Consider the following 20,227-nt stretch of genomic DNA (forward strand, 5'->3'; position numbering starts at 1 on the left):
CACACCCGGCAGCACTCAGTGGTTACTCCTGGCTGTATGCTCAGAAATTGCTCCTGGCAGGCAAGGGGGTCCATATGGGATGCTGGGGTTCGAACAACTGTCCTTCTGCATGCAAGGCAAACCTTACCTCCATACTATCTTTCCAGCCCTCACTCTTGGTCTTGACCCTAGTCTCCTACTTTTTTTTTTTTATCATAATTACATATTCTATTTAAAGCATATAAGTTGTATTACATATTTTTCTATTTCTTTTAAAATATATATTAGAAAAATACATATTAGAGTTGTATCATGTGCTCTTAACTACTTGATTTCAATTAATAGACGTTTTTAAACAATAAAAATATTCATAACTTTGGTTGCTCTTTTTTTTGTTTTGTTTTGATTTGGTCTATACTCAGTGATGCTTTAGGGCTTCTTTCTGTGTCTGCACTTAGAAATTATTCCTGGCAGTGCTTGAGGCTGGAGTAGAAAGTTAGTTGGCTATGTGGAAGACAAATACCTTACCCTCTGTATTATTTCTCCAGCCCTGTTATCAATCTACCTCAATGAACTCTCACTCACAGGCAATAGAGGTTTATATATATTCATGTATATTGTGTATTATATAGTTCAGATATTAACATTAATGTCGATAGTATTGTTACTGTTGACAAATAAATGAAATTTTTTTGGGGGGCCCACACCCGTTTGACACTCAGGGGTTACTCCTGGCTATGCACTCAGAAATCGCTCCTGGCTTGGGGGGACCATCTGGGATGTTGAGGAATCGAACCGCGGTCCGTCCTACGCTAGCTTGCAAGGCAGATGCCTTATCTCTAGCGCCACCTCTCTGGCCCAACAAATAAATGAATTTTTTTTTTTTTTTTGTTTTTTGTTTTTTGTTTTTGGGCCACACCCGGTGTTGCTCAGGGGTTACTCCTGGCTGTCTGCTCAGAAATAGCTCCTGGCAGGCACAGGGGACCATATGGAACACTGGGATTTGAACCAACCACCTTTGGTCCTGGATCAGCTGCTTGCAAGGCAAACACCGCTGTGCTATCTCTCCGGGCCCTAAATGAAATTCTTAACATTGCCAATTTTCGGGGGTTTCAAGGAAGACATGTAATAACTTAATTTATGAACACAGAAACTTTTTTTTTTTTGGTAACACCTGGTTGTGGTCACCTAGTGGTGACTCTTGACTCTGTGCACAGAAATTACTCCAGAGGTACTTGAGGGACCATGTGGGATGGCAGGGATTAAACCCAAGTGGGCACATGCAAGGCAAACTCCCTACTCACTGTTATTGCTCTGGCACCGAGAAAAACTGTATTTAATAAAGACTGAGAGAAGAGCTAGAGTACAGAGGCGAAAGGCCTTTGCACATAGCAAAAAAAAAACAAGCCTGGTTTTATACCTGAGACTGCTTAATGTCCCTGAGCACAGAGTTAGGAGTAATCCCTAGACATGCTAGGTGTTGCCTCAAAATAAAACAAACCAACAAAGGGGAGGATATATTTGAATTATATAACTGTCTCATAGAGAGAGAGAAAGGGCCGTGTTTTGCATGTGACTGATCCCCATCTCATGTATAGTTCTCCCAGCATCACCAAGAGTGATCTCTGAGCAAAAAAAGTAAGTTGCCAGCTACTGTGAACTATAGTGAATCATTTAGAGAAGATTTAAAGATAATATTTGTAAAGCTACTTTTTTTTTTTTTTTTTTGCTGTTCCACCACTCATCTCTGGATCCTTAATAAATGAACCTAGCCCCCAACCTAATCTTTGATTAGGCATATTTGGCAGAGAACAAAATTAATTTGTGGTTTGCTAGTATACAAGATTAACCCATTGATGGAATTCGAAATAGGTATCTAAGGATCGACAAGAGTTAACTTTTGAGTTGGTAAACCTTTTATTAACAGTGTAAATGACAGGTGTTTTTTGTTTGTTTGTTTTGGTTTTGGTTTTTTGGGCCACACCCATTTGACACTCAGGGGTTACTCCTGGCTATGTGCTCAGAAATCACCCCTGGCTTGTGGGGACCATATGGGACGCCGGGGGATCAAACCACTGTCCATCCTACGCTAGCGCTTGCAAGGCAGACACCTTACCTCTAGCGTCACCTTCCCGGCCCTGTAAATGACAGTTTTTAATCTTTTATTAGTTACCAAATTAAATGATAAATTTGATTTACCTTTTATTTGTAGTTTGGCTCCTCCTGTCATTTTTAATATATATATATATTTTTTTTGGTTTTTGGGTCACACCCGGGGGTACTCAAGGGTTACTCCTGGCTGTCTGCTCAGAAATAGCTCCTGGGGGACCATATGGGACACCGGGATTCGAACCAACTACCTTAAGTCCTGGATCGGCTGCTTGGAAAGCAAACACCACTATGCTATCTCTCCGGGCCCCATTTTTAATATTTTTAATGCATCTTCATACTTTTAATCTACTTCTTTGAATCACTGTACAACATATAACTTCTCATCTGTTCTTTACATTGGCATATAAATTTCATCATAATTTAAATATCTGCAATCATGTTTATAAATTGACTTTCTAAAATGTTACACTTTCTCTGTTAATGGAATCTTGATTCTGGCATTCATTTAAAAATACACTTTAGTGGGAGGAGCAAGAAAAAAAAACACTTTAGGGACTGGAGCCATAGTACAGTGGCAGGGCATTTGCCTTGCATGTTACCTACTTGGGACCACCTGTGTTTGATCCCCCCAGCATTTCATATGGTTTACCGAGCCTACAAGGAGTGATTTCTGAGCACAGAGTCAGGAATTAAATGCACCACCGGATGTGGCCCAAATCCTCCACCCCAGCATACTTTAGGGGCCAGAGCTATGATAGCACAGTGGGTGGGATGTTTGCCTTAAAAGTGGTCGACCAGGGTTTGATCCCTGGTATCCCATATGGTCTCTCGACTATGCCAGGAGTAATTTCTGAGTGAAGAGCCAGGAGTAAAGGCCCAAAACACAACAACAAAAAAATCCCACCAAAATCCACTTAAAAAATTCTTTCTAGAAATTTGGACTATATCTAGTCAGGGTTTTTTCTGGCTCTGTAATCCCTGATCTTTGTGCTCAGGGATTACTCTGTACAGGCTTACATTACATGTGCCAGCAATTAAACTTGAACTCAGGTCAGCCACATGCAAGGCAGTTAGTTACCCTAAACCACCCAGTGTACTATAGCATCTTAAAAAAATAATCAGAAATTGTATAATAACATCTTTTTTTTTAATTTATTCAACAGGCTACGAATACCTTTTATCTATAGATGAAATTTTACTTTAAAATTTTAATTCCTGGGCCAGAGAGATAGCACATCGCTAGGGTTTTTGCCTTGCACGCAGCTGACCTAGGATGGATGGTGGTTCAAATCTCGGCATCCTATATGGTCCCCTGAGACAGCTAGGAGTGATGTCTGAGCGCAGGGCAAGGAGTAACCCTGCAGGGTGTGACCTAAAAACAAAAACAAAAAAAACAAAAATTTTAATTCCCCAACTTTATCTAAATATATGATGTATCAAAAACACTGTATTATTTTGTAAGATTTATTAGAGAACATCAAATAATTGCTACTCTTATTAGGTATACTTTGTTTAAACTATATAATCAAGAATAGAACAGTTCTTAAACTTAATTGTACGGCGGGCGCCCTGTCTTGGTCCTCTCTGTCTTCCATGCCATTTTTTTGTTTTGTTTTGTTTTGTTTCGTTTCGTTTTGTTTTGTTTGGGTCACACCCAGCAGTGGTCAGGGATTACTTCTGGCTCTATACTCAGAAATGCTCCTGGCAGGCTCAGGGGACCATCTGGGACGTCGGGATTCGAACCACAGTCCTTCAGCACGCAAGGCAAATGCCCTACCTCCACGCCATCTCTCCCGCCCACCATGCCATCTTTTTAATACACTTTTAACAAGTTAAAGAAAATTAACTTTTAGATTCCATGTTGAGGTTTTGCTTTGGCCTCTTAAATTTATTTTTTAAATTCAAGTAAATGCATTAATATGAGTTCCCATTATCCCGTCTTTATTCCAAGATCCAAGTAAAACCTCAGTTAATTTGATACCAGGATAAAATTAAGTGTTAACACCTTATTTTTCTTGAAAAGACTATCTTTGCCTTACAAAGATTGTGCTTTAGAATAAATATACTCTCTGATAGTTGAGGGGTAAAAGAAAAGAATATTAAGCACCAGGTGTGACTCAGATGCTAGAAGAAATATTTTAAACTAAAAGTGCTAAATCAGTTATGATGTGTATATCTAAAATTTTGCTTATAGATTCTTATTTACAATATGAGAGTATATTTTTTTGTTTTTATTTGCTCCTTTGTATTAGAAAATACATTTATATTTGTACTAATTTGTCCAACTTGTTAGAAAATTGTAAGTGACATTTTAAATAGGGCAATTCATTTATTGAGTTTAAATTGTGATCCTGTTTTATATTACATCATAAGTAAAATAGAAAAATGTTCATATTATAAAACTATAACTAGAATATTTTGTACAACCATCTTGCCTCACATAGGAAAGAACTTATACTTTAAAACTGTTGCAAACTTTTGTTGTTTTGCTGAGTAAGGAACCAGGCAGATCTCATGAGTACACTTTTTACTACTACTACTACTACTACTACTACTACTACTGAGCCACATGCCTTATGTACAGCACAGTCCTTTTCCTCCCTAGAACAACCACCATGAAAATCTTGGTTTGAATGTGGGACTTTAGATTAGTCCAGCTTTTCTTCATCTCATTCCAGAAGTTTCCTTAATAGAGTTAATCTTTTAGAAATAAAAGTTATTCTTTTGAGGTAATCTGCTTCTGTAAACTGAGTGATTCTTAGTTACTGATGTGTTAAACTATATACTCTTTAGGTGTTTTTATCACCAAGTCTCAGTTTCCTTATCTATATTCACTTCACAGAAAAATTGAGTAAGGTTAAGTGTGACTCATCCATGAAATAAAAGTTTTATGGGTCCAGGGCTATAGCACAGTGGGTAGGGCATTTGTCTCGCACGTGGCTGATCTGCGTTTGATTCCTGGCATCCTACATGGTGCCCCAAGCCTTTTCTGAGCACAGAGCTAGGAGTAACCTGATTGCCGTGGGGTGTGGCTTGAAAAAGAACAATAATCCTATATTGGTGACCTATTTGCATATTTTTATTACTTAAATAAACTGGAAAATTTTTTAAAGTTTACATAAAGCATATAAGCAATGAGTGATATGCTTCATTATGTTTCTCAAATTTGCATATTTTCATTATGTTGATAAACCTTTTTAGAAAAGGTCTGAATATTGATTAGTTCAGTATCTATGTTCTAAATATGACATATAGTAGTGACTAAGTCTAAAAATGATGTAGCTAATGTATTTTTTTTCTTTAGCTTCCAGAGCAGTTGTAGCACAGCATGTTGCTCCACCTCCAGGAATAGTGGAAATAGATAGTGAGAAGTTTGCTTGTCAGTGGTAAGTGGCTTATTTCTCTTAAAGCTTTATCCTGTGAAAGAATCAAGCAAAGATGAAAAGGAAATGTTTCAGCAATTATTCAGAATGGTTTGTTTATTTTGCTTTTCTTTTTAGTTAGTTTAATTTTTGTATTTCTTTTTAGTATTTATATATAAAAATGAAATATACTACTAATTTTGGAGGGCTAAAAGGAAAAATATTCATCAGAATTAAAATTGTATTTGACTTGGATGTCATTAAATATTATCGTATAACTTTTCAGAGTAAAATTATGTTGAAAATCATCTTTGAAAATAAGATTTGTCTGGAGCCAGAGAGAGATTACAGGGATAAGGTGCTTGCATTGCACGTGGCCATTCCAGTTTGTCCAGTTCAGTCGTTTTCAGGTTCAGAATATTGTCCCCAGCTCTGCCAGGAATGAACTCTGAGCTTAGAGCCAGCAATAAACTCTCAACACTACTGGGCGTGATTCAAAAATTAAAAAAAGAAATAGAGAGGAAAAAGAAAGTAAGATAGATATATCAGTTTATAGAATTTGATTGTTTTGTTTATTTTTGATTATTTGGACCACACTAGGCAATGCTCAGGGGTTAGTCTTCTCAGGGACCATATGGGATGCCGGGGAATCAAACCCTGTGGGCTGTTTGCAAGGCAAGTACCCTAACCTCTCTATTATGGTTCCAGCCCTTTGTTTATTTTGTTTTGTTTTGAATTTTTTGGTTTTTGGGCTACCATTCATGGGTGCTGCTCAGAAGCTACTCCTGGCTTAGGGATCATTCTGGTCTTGTTATGAATAATAGAGAGATCTTGGAATAATACAGCCAGTATGTCAACTATGAAGTAATCCAGTTGTAAATATTTTTATGATAATACTGAGTAACCACATTGTGAAAAAGTATATTTCTTGGTTAAATATCTTTTATTATGAATATCTGTCTCAATGTTTATGAATTTTGACTTAAATTCTTGATAAGCAGCCTAAAATAAATCATTTTCCTATGATACATTCTTTTTTTGAAAACCCCCTTTCTCTCATTACTACCATTATTTGTCTAACATTTCATGCTCCTGTTACTTTGTCATATTTTTAGTGTTTTTGTATCTTTGTTCCTAAAACATTTTCTCTATATTTTTCTATTTTATTTAAATCAGGTTATGTTTTATTTCTTAATTATTTGCCTTTTCGGCATATACTATTTAAATATACTTTGACCCTTTCAACTTGATGCATCTCTTCAAATATGTGGAAATGCTATCTTTTACATTGAAACAAAAACTATTTATTCTTAGTACCCAGCGTTATGAAAGTTAGAAAAAGAATATACCACATCTCCTATAAAGTGTGTGCATTTAAATTGGTTAAATTTGATCCTAAAAATATCACTTGCACATTTCTGTCAGTTCTGAGGTCAGAGGATTTTTGGAGCAGGGGTAAGAAGAGAATAGTTTACCATCAATTTGTATTACTATTAAGATTGAAAAGCATCGTGTCAAGTTGCTTATTATGTAACTAGAATGCTCTTCATAAGATAACTGAGCCTCTGTCTTGTAGGGAGTGCTCATTTTGTGAAAAAAGATAATCTGAAGTTTGAATTAGTTTGTGATAAATTAGGATAGAAAGTGTCTGAAATGGAATGGGATTGTGCAACATGAGAAATATTTTGAGTATTTGAGAACTTGGGTAAGTTTTTTGTGGAAAGAATTTTATACAGATGCCACAAAAGTGTAACTTTAGAGGTTGGAGTGATAGATATCATAGCAGTAGGGCATTTGCCTTATACGTGGCTGATCCAGGACGGATCTGGGTTTGAGTCCCATCATCGCATTTGATCTCCCAAGCCTTCCAGGATTGATTTCTGAGCGCAAAGCCAGGAGTAACCCCTGAGGACTGTCAGGTGTGGCCCCCCACCCCCCAAAAAAAAATTTTAAAAAGGTGTAGCTTTAATTCTATTTTTTTAAATTTTTGTGTCTTTCATGAAAAATAGTTCACAATTGATAATTTCTGATATATTTTAATTTGTTACAAACAGAAACCCTATTTTCACTGGAACATAAGATTTTATATTTGTTTATGATTATATAAAAAATAGGCATGGTTAAATTAATTCCTTTTATTTGACTTTTTTTTTTTTTTTGCCTCTGCACTCAGAAATCGCTCCTGGCAGGCTTGGGGAACCAGAATGGATGCTGGGGATTGAACCTGGGTCTGTCCCTGGTCAGCCATCTGCATGCCAAACGCCCTACAAGCTGTGCTATTGCTCCGGCTCCATATTTGACTTTTCTAAAACCAAACTTTTTCTAATAGCTTGAATAAAATTTAATTTATAGACATAATTATTGGTTTATAACATTGCCTTTAAGTCGTTTTAGCTGTAAAGAATAAACTAAAACTTATTATGGAGTCTCTTATATTACAATTTCTTTGGTTTTATCTTTTAGGCTAAATGCTCATTTCGAAGTAAATCCAGATTGTTCTGTCTCTCGAGCAGAAATGTATTCTGAGTACCTCTCAACCTGCAGTAAATTAGCTCGTGGTGGAATTTTAACATCAACTGGATTTTATAAATGTCTTAGGTAACTAAAAGAATTTATAATGCCTTTGATCTTTAGAGAAAATAATATCTAGCTAGTATCTTGCCTCAGTACTTAACATTTTGTACAGTTACATTTAACATGGTGGAAGTTGAAATGCAAGGAAATTTTGGAAAATAATCTGGCAATTGTATTTGAATATTATGAAGTTTATTAAAGAAAAGGGAAAATTAAGTTCCTTCTCTTTGTACTTTTTGTAGTTTTTTAAGAAATGAGTTTACCCTTTTTAACCTTAAGTATTAAACTGTACCTTTTTTTGTTTTGTCTTAAATTTCTCAAGATTTTGACATTTTTGAAAAGCTTATAAATCTTTCTACCAGCTCTTTGAAGTATGTACGTAGAGTAGAATTGCTTAAAACCCAACAGTGTTAGTATTTTAAAACTTTGGAGCATTGATTTTTTTCTTTTTCTCCTTCTTATACTATAGGGGATAGTTATATGAATCATATCATTCATAAATCGCAGCAGATATACTTCTGCTGTGCACAAGAGCATTTTTGGAGGAATGAAGCCAGTGATTTTTATTTTCTGCTGTACTAGTTATAAAATTGAGTATGTGTGTGTTTTACAGAACAGTCTTTCCCAATCATACAGTGAAGAAAGTGGAGGATTCTAGTAATAACGGGCAGGCGCATATTCATGTAGTAGGAGTAAAACGGAGGGCCATACCACTTCCTATTCAGATGTATTATCAGCAACAACCAGTTTCTACTTCTGTCGTTCGTGTTGATGCTGTTCCTGATATTTCTTCGAGTCCTTCACCTGCAGGTACTAGTTTTTTATTGCTTTTTAATAGAATTTATTTACTAACAACACTTTGCAGTAGTATTTTCTTATGTGTTCTCTCATTTAATGATTCTGATATGATGTCAAGTTGTTAAACTTAATAAAAAAACTTTTATATTAAGTAAAATTTCCCATCCACCTTGTCTGTCATTTTACTATAAATTTTTATTTCCTCCTACCTCTATATTTTCAGGTATTCCTCATGGAGCACAAACTGTAGGAAACCATTTTCAGAGAACTCCTGTTACCAACCAGTCTTCAGCTATGACTGCAACACAGATGTCTTTTCCAATACAAGGTGTTCATACTGTGGCACAGACTGTTTCAAGAATTCCACCAAATCCTTCACTTCATACCCACCAGCAGCAAAATGCTCCAATGACTGTCATCCAGAACAAAACTCCAATTCCTTGTGAAGTTGTTAAAGCTACAGTAATCCAGAATTCTGTACCCCAGACTGCAGTTCCTGTTAGTATTGCCTCACAGACTTCTCTTGTTCAGAATCATAGTACAGGGCCACAACCTGTTACGGTTGTAAATTCCCAGACATTGCTTCACCATCCATCTGTAATTCCACAGCAGTCACCATTACATACAGTGGTACCAGGACAGATACCTTCTGGCACTCCTGTTACAGTGATTCAACAAGCTGTCCCACAGAGTCATATATTTGGCAGAGTACAGAACATACCTGCATGTACTTCGACAGTTTCACAGGGTCAGCAGTTAATCACCACATCACCGCAACCTGTGCAAACTTCATCTCAACAAACATCAACTGGGAGCCAGCCCCAAGACACTGTTATCATAGCACCTCCACAGTATGTTACAACTTCTGCATCCAATATTGTCTCAGCAACTTCAGTACAGAACTTTCAGGTAGCTGCAGGACAAATGGTTACCATTGCTGGTGTCCCAAGTCCACAACCTTCAAGGGTTGGGTTTCAGAACATTGCACCCAAACCTCTCCCTTCTCAACAAGTTTCATCAACAGTGGTACAACAGCCTATCCCACAACCACAACAGCCAACTCAACAGAGTGTAGTAATTGTAAGCCAACCAGCCCAACAAGGTCAAACTTACACACCAGCCATTCACCAAATTGTTCTTGCTAATCCAGCAGCTCTTCCAACTGGTCAGACAGTTCAGCTAACTGGACAACCAAGCATAACTCCATCGTCCTCACCGTCACCTGTCCCAGCTACAAATAACCAACTCCCTACTGCCATGCCATCATCTTCCACCTCCCAGTCACAAGGACCACCTCCTACTGTCAGTCAAATGCTCTCTGTGAAAAGGCAACAGCAGCAGCAACAGCAGCAGCAGCATTCACCAGCATCCCAACCGCAACAGGTACAGGTACAAGTTCAGCAGCCACAAGTACAGATGCAACAAGTACAACCACAGCAAACAAATACAGGAGTTGCTCAGCCGGCTTCTGGTGAGTCAAGTCTAATAAAACAGTTGCTTCTTCCAAAGCGTGGCCCTTCAACTCCGGGTGGTAAGCTTATTCTCCCAGCTCCACAAATTCCTCCACCTAACAATGCAAGAGCTCCTAGCCCTCAAGTGGTCTACCAGGTGGCTAATAACCAAGCAGCAGGTTTTGGAGTTCAGGGGCAAACTCCAGCTCAGCAGCTATTGGTTGGGCAACAAAATGTTCAGTTGGTCCAAAGTGCAATGCCATCCACAGGGGGAGTACAAACTGTGCCCATCTCGAACTTACAAATATTGCCAGGCCCACTGATCTCAAATAGCCCAGCAACCATATTCCAAGGGACTTCTGGCAACCAGGTAACCATAACAGTTGTGCCAAATACAAGTTTTGCAACTGCAACTGTGAGTCAGGGAAATACAACTCAGCTCATTGCTCCAGCAGGAATTAACATGAGTGGAACACAGGCAGGAGTTGGGCTTCAGGTGCAAACACTTCCGGCCCCTCAAGCATCTCCAGCTGGACAATCATCTTGTACTACTGCTACTCCCCCATTCAAAGGTGATAAAATAATTTGCCAAAAGGAGGAGGAAGCAAAAGAAGCAACAGGTTTACATGTGCATGAACGTAAAATTGAAGTCATGGAGAACCCGTCATGCCGACGAGGAGCCATGAGCACCAGCAATGGGGATACAAAGGAAAATGAAATACAGGTGGGAAGTCTTTTAAATGGGAGAAAATACAGTGACTCAAGTCTACCTCCTTCAAACTCAGGGAAAATTCAAAGTGAGGCGAATCAGTGCTCACTGTTCAGTAATGGGCCATTGTTAGAGTTAGGTGAGAATGGAGCATCTGGAAAACAGAATTCAGAGCAAGTGGACATGCAGGATATCAAAAATGATTTGAAAAAACCTCTAGTCAACGGAATATGTGATTTTGATAAAGGAGATGGTTCTCATTTAAGCAAAAACATTCCAAATCACAAAACCTCCAATCATGTTGGCAATGGCGAGATATCTCCCGTGGAACCACAAGGGACATTAGATGCAACTCAGCAAGATACTGCCAAAGGTGATCAACTAGAAAGAATTTCTAATGGACCTGTATTAACTTTGGGTGGCTCCTCATCTGTGAGCAGTTTACAGGAAGCTTCAAGCACGGTACCACAGCAATTGAGTGGCACTGATTTGCCTAATGGACCTCTTGCTTCAAGTTTGAATTCAGATGTGCCTCAGCAACGCCCAAGTGTAGTTGTCTCACCACATTCTACGTCCTCTGTTATACAGGGGCATCAAATCATAGCAGTTCCTCCTCGCTCAGGATCCAGAGTGTCCCATTCTCCTGCCCTGTCATCTGATCGGTCTACAAATGGCACAGCAGAATGCAAAAGTATAAAGAGACCAGCAGAGGATAATGATAGGGAAACAGTTGCAGGAATTCCAAATAAAGTAGGAGTTCGAATTGTTACAATCAGTGACCCCAACAACGCTGGCTGCAGTGCAACGATGGTTGCCGTGCCAGCGGGAGCAGATCCAAGCACTGTAGCTAAAGTAGCAATAGAAAGTGCCGTTCAACAGAAGCAGCAACATCCACCAACGTATATACAAAATGTGCTCCCACAGGTAAGTCTTTTTACTATTGCTTTTCTCCTAAGAAATTCTTATGTATCATCACTGTGATTGTTAGGTGGAAATGCATTGTTCTCTCATTTCTCACCTTGAAAAGTTAATTCATACATTAGTGTACTCAAGCTATGGTGTTCATTTTGTGTTTTTGTAATACAAAATTTCATTGTTATCCATAGGACATAATTTAAAAAAAAACAAAAAACATTTTTAGGGGCCGGAGCGATGGTGCAGGGCATAAGGCATCTATCTATCTGCCTTGCATGCTCCAGCCTAGGACGGACCACGGTTCTATTCCCGGACATCCCATACGGTCCCCCAAGCCAGGAGTGATTTCTAGGCGCATAGCCAGAAGTAACCCCTGAGCATCACCGGGTGTGGCCCAAAAAAAACGAAGACAAAAACAAAAAACCTTTTTTTACAGATCCAAATTATAAATCTGTAGACCTCAAATAATATTTATAAGCTAACACGTAGGGAATTCTAAATATGTAAGATGTAACTTAGCCTTCTTAGAGTTAGGGGAGTACAGGTAACTGCTGAAATTAATACAAGTAGGAAAGTTTATATTTGATTTCGACATTAGTGTGTTTTAGCAGTTATTTTCAACATACTTTTGTAACAAGTATAGGCCTCTTTAAGAACTTAATCAAATGTGTTCCTCTTACATCTATATCTTGAATTAGTTGCCTTTATTTCTTTAAGTATGAGTACATGTAGTTTTGTTTTATCTGTGCTAATACTCATAATTATGTATTTCTTCTGTACTTTTTACTGTCAGTTTCTGTGGTTTCTTAATATCTGCTGTTTCATATTTAACATATCCTAGTAAAGAATAGTGATTTCTAATCTATGATTATATATTGTGTTTTGGGGGTTCAGTAAGGTTATAAGGATTTGAAGGATAAGTGTGTTTGTCTCTTTTGAAACTAAAGCCTCATTGAAGTTGTCTTACAATTCTCTGGATTACTTTTCCTGTCTAAATAATGACGGTGTAGTCTGAACCTTTTGTGTGGCCATTGCTAACCCTATTGAGTGATTATCTAGTGTGTTTTTTTTTATCTCAGCTTATGGTGATAACATTAAATATAACCCCATTTGGAACATTGCATAAAATCTGAGTGTGTGGAGAAATATGGTAGATAAATACAGTCACTTGCTTCAGAACAGTTGATCCTCAAATGCATTTTTTGTTGTGATTGAACAAAGCCTAGAAAGTATTGATGTAAGAGCAAAATGAGATTTTTATTTGTGTTTTTTAGTATATTTTGGATCTGTTTCACATTACTTAAATGTTGAAGCGCTTCAGCGGATGTTCATGGCAGTAATACTATGTTTTGGTAAAAAGAAGTTGAAATTTTTAATAATTACATTAAAAATTCAGTACAGTGTATAGTATTAATAAGCTTGTGATAAATTGTTTTCTATTTTTCATTTCCCATTTTATCTTTATTATGTGCTTCACTGTTTTCTTCTTAGATTGAAAATGCTTAATAGTTGTAATGTATCAAGCCAAGCTAGAAGAAAAATTCATTACTGTGGAATTGGGTTTTTTTTTTTTTCTTTTTTTTGGTTTTGGGGTCACACCGGCAGTGCTCAGGGGTTACTCCTGGATTTATGCTCAGAAATTGCTCCTCGCAGGCTTGGGAACCATATGGGATGTCAGGATTTGAACCACCATCCTTCTGCATGCAAGGCAAATGCCTTACCTCCATGCTACCTCTCCGGCCCACTGTGGAATTGTTTTATCAAAACTTTTTGTCTCTTTAATTTAATCTTCTAATTTAATCAACACACACAGTACAAAAATCATTAAAAATTGGGCTGGGAGAGAGTTAAGTAACTGGGGCACATATCTGACATACCCGGCACTATAGGACCTGAGCAGCAGCATGTCCTCGGTCTTTTGTGCTGATTGACATTGCTGGTGGAACTCCAAAACTTCCTGAGCACCTGTTGTTTGGGATATTCCTCTCTTCCAAAGAGGAAGGAAGAATATATGTTAATACTGTTTCAGAGATGCGGCATGAAGATGATGTATAACTCACCCAACATCACAAATTAATAAGAGTTAGTGCCAGGAGTGAAATTTGGTTGTGTATTTGAAACAAATAAATGTCCTTATTCTGTCTTTCTGTTTTTCTAAAAGGTTTCTTGTAGAATTCTTGTAATCATTTGACTCTGACATTACAGAATGTGTCATTAAGTGATCATTTTAGTACATTAATAGTATAGTGTCCTAAATAATTAATACATTGAATATATGTGTCTAATTAAAACCACTAATACATTTTATTTCTAATCTGGAAAGAAAATGCATTCTAAACTTCCATGTATTCCCCACAGATTGTAGTTTATTTAAAATATAGTCACTGCCTTCTTGATTTCTAAAACTGGTATTTGGTTGACATAGAGACGTTTAAAACTTAACAAGGAAAGCAAAACATGGTGTTTACGAAAATAAGAATTAAACTAAGAATTTTTATATATAGCACTCTTAGAAGTGCCTTCTACAAAGTTAACACTCAGTACAGGCAGGTATTTTTCCTTTTATTTGGGGTGAAGTACTTATAATGTCTGTAAAAAAAAATCTGTTAAATAGCATCATAAGTTGCCAGTTGTGCATTTTTAATTCTACTGAAACATTTTATTTGTTGCCCATATTAAAAAAATTATATATATCTAAATCTGCAGGTTTGAGGGGATGGGGGCAAGATTTGGTAACCAGAGATCACTACTGGAGATATTTTGTCAGGCTTGTAGGCCTAACAGTTTGATGCTTGTGTCTGGGGCTACTATGATCACCCTGGCTGTTCATAGGGTATACCATGTACCCTAGGAATTGAACTCAGGGCCTTATGCATGCAAAGCATATGCTCCAGACACTTCAGCTATTTTTCTAGTCCTAAAAATCTTATTTTAGATCATTTTATTGGTTTAATTGTATTTTATTTACTATTTGAATTGGTATAAACAGGGATAGATTAAGATGAGGATTTAAATTTTTTTTTTCAGGCGAGTCTTGTTATTTCCACATAGTAAGGGGTCTAAGGATTTTTAAGAGGGCTCTCAGATGTCAGACATTTAAAATGAACAAGGAGAAGGCTAGCTAGAAAGACTATAGGAGATGTTCCATTGAAAATGGTTAACAGGGTCCAGCGTGGTGGCACAAGCGGTAAGGCATCTCTGCTTTGCTCACGCTAGCGTAGGATGGACCACAGCTCGATCCTCTGGCATTCCATATGGTCCCCCAAGCAAGGAGCGATTTCTGAGCACATAGTGAGAAGTGGCCCCAAAACAAAATGGTTGACAGGTAATCATTGCTAATAGTTTTTTTCTCTTTTGTTACTTCCCCATTAATTGTACTAATTTCATTGCAGAAAAGAAATTAATAACAGAAATGCCAAAGGAGCCTGAGAAGATAGTATGGCAGATAAGGCACTTTGCCTTGGCATGTGGCTCACTTGGTTTAATCCCTTTTGGTACCACATTTGGTCTCTGAGCATGGCTAGGAATATAGCTGGTTTTGCTTCAGATCAGCTTTAATATCTTCCTTCTCCTTCCAAAAATCTTTAAAAAAAATTCTTTTACCAGGTTGGCTGCATGCAAGCCATGTGGCCTCTCTGAGTTTGATTCTCAGCCTCCCATATGATTCCCTGCACACTTCTTGAAATAATTGTTGAGTACAGAGCCAAGAGGGTCTCCAAACAATATTTTAACAGAAAAGATATATTAAAACAACATATAACTGTGGGTCAAGTATTAGTATTAGGCTGGAGTTTATGTAAATAAAAATTGTACCTACTTCTAGAAAGATCGTTTGCTGTTGAACTTGCAACATATTAGAATGCTGTTTCTTCAAATATCTACTCCCTTGTTCTGTTGTTAGGCCAAGGTCCAGTTCATTCTCTGGTGTCATGGCCCTCCCTGTCTGAAGAGGAGCAATCTGGTAGCTTCCTGGCATCACCTAGGGTAGCTCTGAGCCTAAGCACTGAAACCCATTGCACACACAGCACCGCGTGGGAGATCCAAATATATGAGAAATGTTTAATTTCCTCATGAATTTTATTAACATATGTATTTTATGTTTCTGTATACTATGTTTGGATTTAAGATGCCGGACTCTGACTTCTGTTTTTGTGGGGGAGAAGGGAAACACAGTGCAAGTGTTGCTTAGGAAGCTGGGAGCCCCTCTGGGAGCCCCTCCCAACAGTTCTCCACTAACCAGACCAGCTGTTCAATGCAGAGACTTAGAGATTTGGAGCTATGTGGGTTCTGCAGTACTAGGAATTACATCAGGAACCTCTGGGGCTGTACCAGTGATGCTCTGGATACTGTGTATTGCTAGGAATCCAACACTAGTACTATCTTCCCAGTCCCTGAACTCCCTTCTTGAGTTGGTACATAGGTCAAAACCAGAAATTTTAATACTATTGTTAACATTTTTTAAATCATAATCATTTTAAAAATATTTTGAGTAAAAAACGTATTTCCCCAATATTTGCTATTAAACTTTTAAGTTTATAGTGCTAAAAAAATTACTTAGGTACCACATATAAACATGTAACTATAACTCTTGTTCCTTACAAGCATTTGGAAGTATCTCTTTACCTTTTTTAAAAAGGAATATACTTTCATACTTCTTTTTTTTTGGGGGGGGGTCACACCCAGCAGCGCTCACGGGTTACTCCTGGCTCTATGCTCAGAAATCGCTCCTGGCAGGCTCAGGGGACCATATGGGATGCCAGGATTTGAACCAATGACCTTCTGCATGAAAGGCAAATGCTTTATCTCCATGCTATCTCTTCGGTCCCACTTTCATACTTCTTTAGTTAAATTCTTATGGTATTTTACTCTATTCATCATTATGCTTACCTTAATTTCATTTTATTTAATCTTTTTTTTGTTTTGTTTTGTTTTGGTTTTGGTTTTTGGGCCACACCCGGCGGTGTTCAGGGTTTCTGAGCTATCTGCTCAGAAATCGCTCCTGGCAGGCATGGGGGACCATATGGGACGCCGGGATTTGAACCAACCACCTTGGGTCCTGGATCGGCTGCTTGCAAGGCAAACACCACTGTGCTATCTCTCCAGCCCCTATTTAATCATTTTTTGCATCTTTTTGTTTTTGGACCACACCTAGCTTGTCACTCAGGAATCACTCCTGGTAGAACTCGGGGCTATATATTTAGTCAAACATCACCCCTGTCTCTCAAGGGTGACTAGTATCAAATGCAAGCACCTTGTATGCTGTACTGTCTCTGCATTGCCTCTTAAGTGACTTCCTCCATTTCCTCATAAGTGACTTTCAAAAGAAATTGAACTTTTATTACTACCTAATAATTTATTTTGAGAATAGACTATAGTTTTTTAATACTATTGAAAAGTTTAAATTTTAGTTATTCTAAGGTTCTTTATGAATTTAATTGTTTATTAAGAAATTAAGAGCTTAGGATGATCTTAAATCTCTACTATCATATCAGAAGGTATTTTCAATGTAACCTAGAATTTTTAACCATAGTTACCCTTGGAAAAATACTAACTAAATAGTAATATGGGTGCCAGAATGATAGTACAGTGAGTAATGTGTTTGCCTTGCAAGTGACTAACCTGGATTCACTCTCCAGCATCCATCTGGTCCCTTTCGAATAGCCAGGATTAATTCTTGAGTGCAAAGCCAGGTAGGTAACTCCTTGGCATTGCTTAGTGTGGCCCCACAACCAAAAAAATACAGGAGTATGTTATAAAAAATAAATTTGCTATATTAACTAATATTTGTAGCTAAATTTATGGTTTATGATATGGTAAGCCAAGAGTGAAAAATAATGTTTAACAAAAACTTTCTGCATTATATGGTTGGAGAGATAGTACAAATTACCAGTTGCTTCTCTTAAGTGCAGTTGACAGACCTCAGTATTGCATATATTTTCCTGAGCTTAAGTCTAGAGTAAACCCTGAACAGCAAATCTTATGCCCTAGATATGTCGTCAGAACAAATCTAAAAATACAAAGTTTTTACAGAGGGATAATTTTCAAGGGGCTAGAGATTATATTGGTAGGTACATACCTGCATATTTTCTCATACATGGACTCCATCTTTGACACAATAAACTGAAATGTTTTATTTTTTTGTGAAGAACATATATAAATATATATAAAGTACATTTATAGTCCATTCATTTCTAGTTAAATCTATGTTTACTAGGATTTACATGCCTTAGAAATCTTAATTCTAAGTAATGTATTTCTATAACAACATTGTGATCTTGCTCTGGTTTATGTTAAGTAATGAATTAATATTTCCTAAGTATTTTTGTGAAATTATTTCAGAGGAAAATTTAATCCTTTAGATTAAAAGTACAAATGAAATTTCAGCTGTTAGAGGTGCATATCTTGAATGTATTCACTTATAAAAGCCTGTGATATAAAATGAATGTTTCTTATATCTCAAAAATTATGCTCTTATGTCTTTCACAGAACACTCCTATGACACCTTCACCAGCTGTGCAAGTGCAAAACCAGCCTAACAGTTCTCAGCCTCCTTTCAGTCCATCCAGTCAACATGCGGATCCTGTGAGAAAACCTGGGCATAACTTCATGTGTCTGTGGCAGTCTTGTAAAAAGTAAATGGCACTTTACAAATGAATATGTTTAGATACAAATGAATGTTCTTTGTCTGGAATTCTTTTACATCTAAATTTTAGTCACCTGTAATTTCATGAAATATTTTTTTGAAATTACTTTCTGTTCGGTTGGGAAGGGGACACCTGGATTCAGGGGCTAATCAGGAACCGTATACCTGATTCTAGGTGCCTATAATCAGACTTAGGGCTCCCACTAGCATTGATTTTATTTAAATCAATTTTTAAACCACCTCCCACATCTAATATTAAAAATAGTTTTATTAAAATAAAATAAAAATAGTTTTATTAAAAAATGTTTTGTGGGGCCGGAGAGTTAGCACGGAGGTAGGGCATTTGCCTTGCATGCAGAAGGATGGTGATTCGAATCCCAGCATCCCATATGGTCCCTGAGCCTGCCAGGAGCGATTTCTGAGCGTAGAGCCAGGAGTAACACCTGGTGCTGCCGGGTGTGACCCAAAAACAAAACAAAACAAACAACAAAAAAAGATGTTTTGTACTGAATAGTGTGTATAGATCCAATGGCACTTCAGATAAGATATTATTTACTTGATGGAGTAGAATGATAGTTCTTCCAACCAATTCATTTCTACCTGTTGAGCAGCCTGTACTATGGGCTTACTCCTGGTACTGCAGTCAGGAATCACTATGGCTGGCTTACGGGTCATATGATAGTACCTAGGCCAGTTACATTTAAGTGAAGCAGCACTACTTCTGCAGCCCCAAATTAGAAATGGATATAAATGGCTGGAAAATTGCTTTATTGCTTAACAACATTGATGATTGCATGTACCACCATGGCTCACACTTAATACCAACTGCAACTCTGGGATCATGTGCTAATGGCAGATTAAAAGGACGTAGTATATTTGTACTCTTAATATTTAAAGTATTTACTTATAGTTGTATTATTAACTTATTTATCTTACTTCTTATTTGTTTTGTCTTCTTTCTTTAGCTTAAGTTTAGTGAAATTTACAATACATATTTACTATTAATTACATCTAATTAAAAAACTGAACTTCATTAATTATTTAAAAATCTTGTGAGAGAGGGGCCGGAGATAAAGCTTGGAGGTAGGGCATTTGCCTTGCAGGTAGAAGGACGGTGATTCGAATCCCAGCATCCCATATGGTCCCCGTGCCTGCCAGGAGCGATTTCTTTTTTTTTTTTTTTTCATTATTAATTTTTATTTTGCCAGGAGCTATTTCTGAGTGTTGAGCCAGGAATAACCCCTGAGCGCTGCTGGGTGTGACCCAAAAACCAAAAAAAAAAAAAAAAATCCTGTGAGAGAATCATCTTATCAGATATTTTGAGTAGTTACTATTATATATTCTATTCTGCTTATCAAAATGCTGAAATCAAGTTCATAATTCTATTATTTTTCTAATTGTTTGGACCACATCGACTGGTGCTCTGGACCATTTAGTGCCAAGAACTCCTGTGTGCAAAACATGTGCTCTAGTCTCTGATCCACCTTCTTGGCCTATATTTTGAATAAACTTTTATTTGATCACTTAAGACTAAGGAAGGTTTTGGTACTTTTGGAGAAGGTCCACATCTCAACCTACATATGTATTTCTGGTCTCTTGTACTTGTCTAGATAAAACTATTTTCCTTCTGGAACTGGAGATATAAGACAGTGGGTAGGGTGCTTTCTTTGTATTCAGCCTACCC

General features: G+C 37.3%; 1 protein-coding gene across 1 annotated transcript in view; it reads left to right on the forward strand.

The window, feature by feature from the left end:
• The window catches only part of ARID2 (AT-rich interaction domain 2), a 136,395-nt gene that overhangs the window by 99,777 nt on the left and 16,391 nt on the right, over positions 1-20,227 (forward strand). Inside the window, exons 12-16 of the mRNA XM_049783759.1 lie at positions 5,396-5,477; positions 7,917-8,051; positions 8,641-8,837; positions 9,049-11,909; positions 18,387-18,532. Of these exons, the coding sequence (XP_049639716.1) occupies positions 5,396-5,477; positions 7,917-8,051; positions 8,641-8,837; positions 9,049-11,909; positions 18,387-18,532 (3,421 nt within the window). The remainder of the gene's footprint in view (positions 1-5,395; positions 5,478-7,916; positions 8,052-8,640; positions 8,838-9,048; positions 11,910-18,386; positions 18,533-20,227) is intronic.

The sequence above is a fragment of the Suncus etruscus genome, chromosome 11 (assembly GCF_024139225.1).
Source record: "Suncus etruscus isolate mSunEtr1 chromosome 11, mSunEtr1.pri.cur, whole genome shotgun sequence".
Taxonomy (NCBI): domain Eukaryota; kingdom Metazoa; phylum Chordata; class Mammalia; order Eulipotyphla; family Soricidae; genus Suncus; species Suncus etruscus.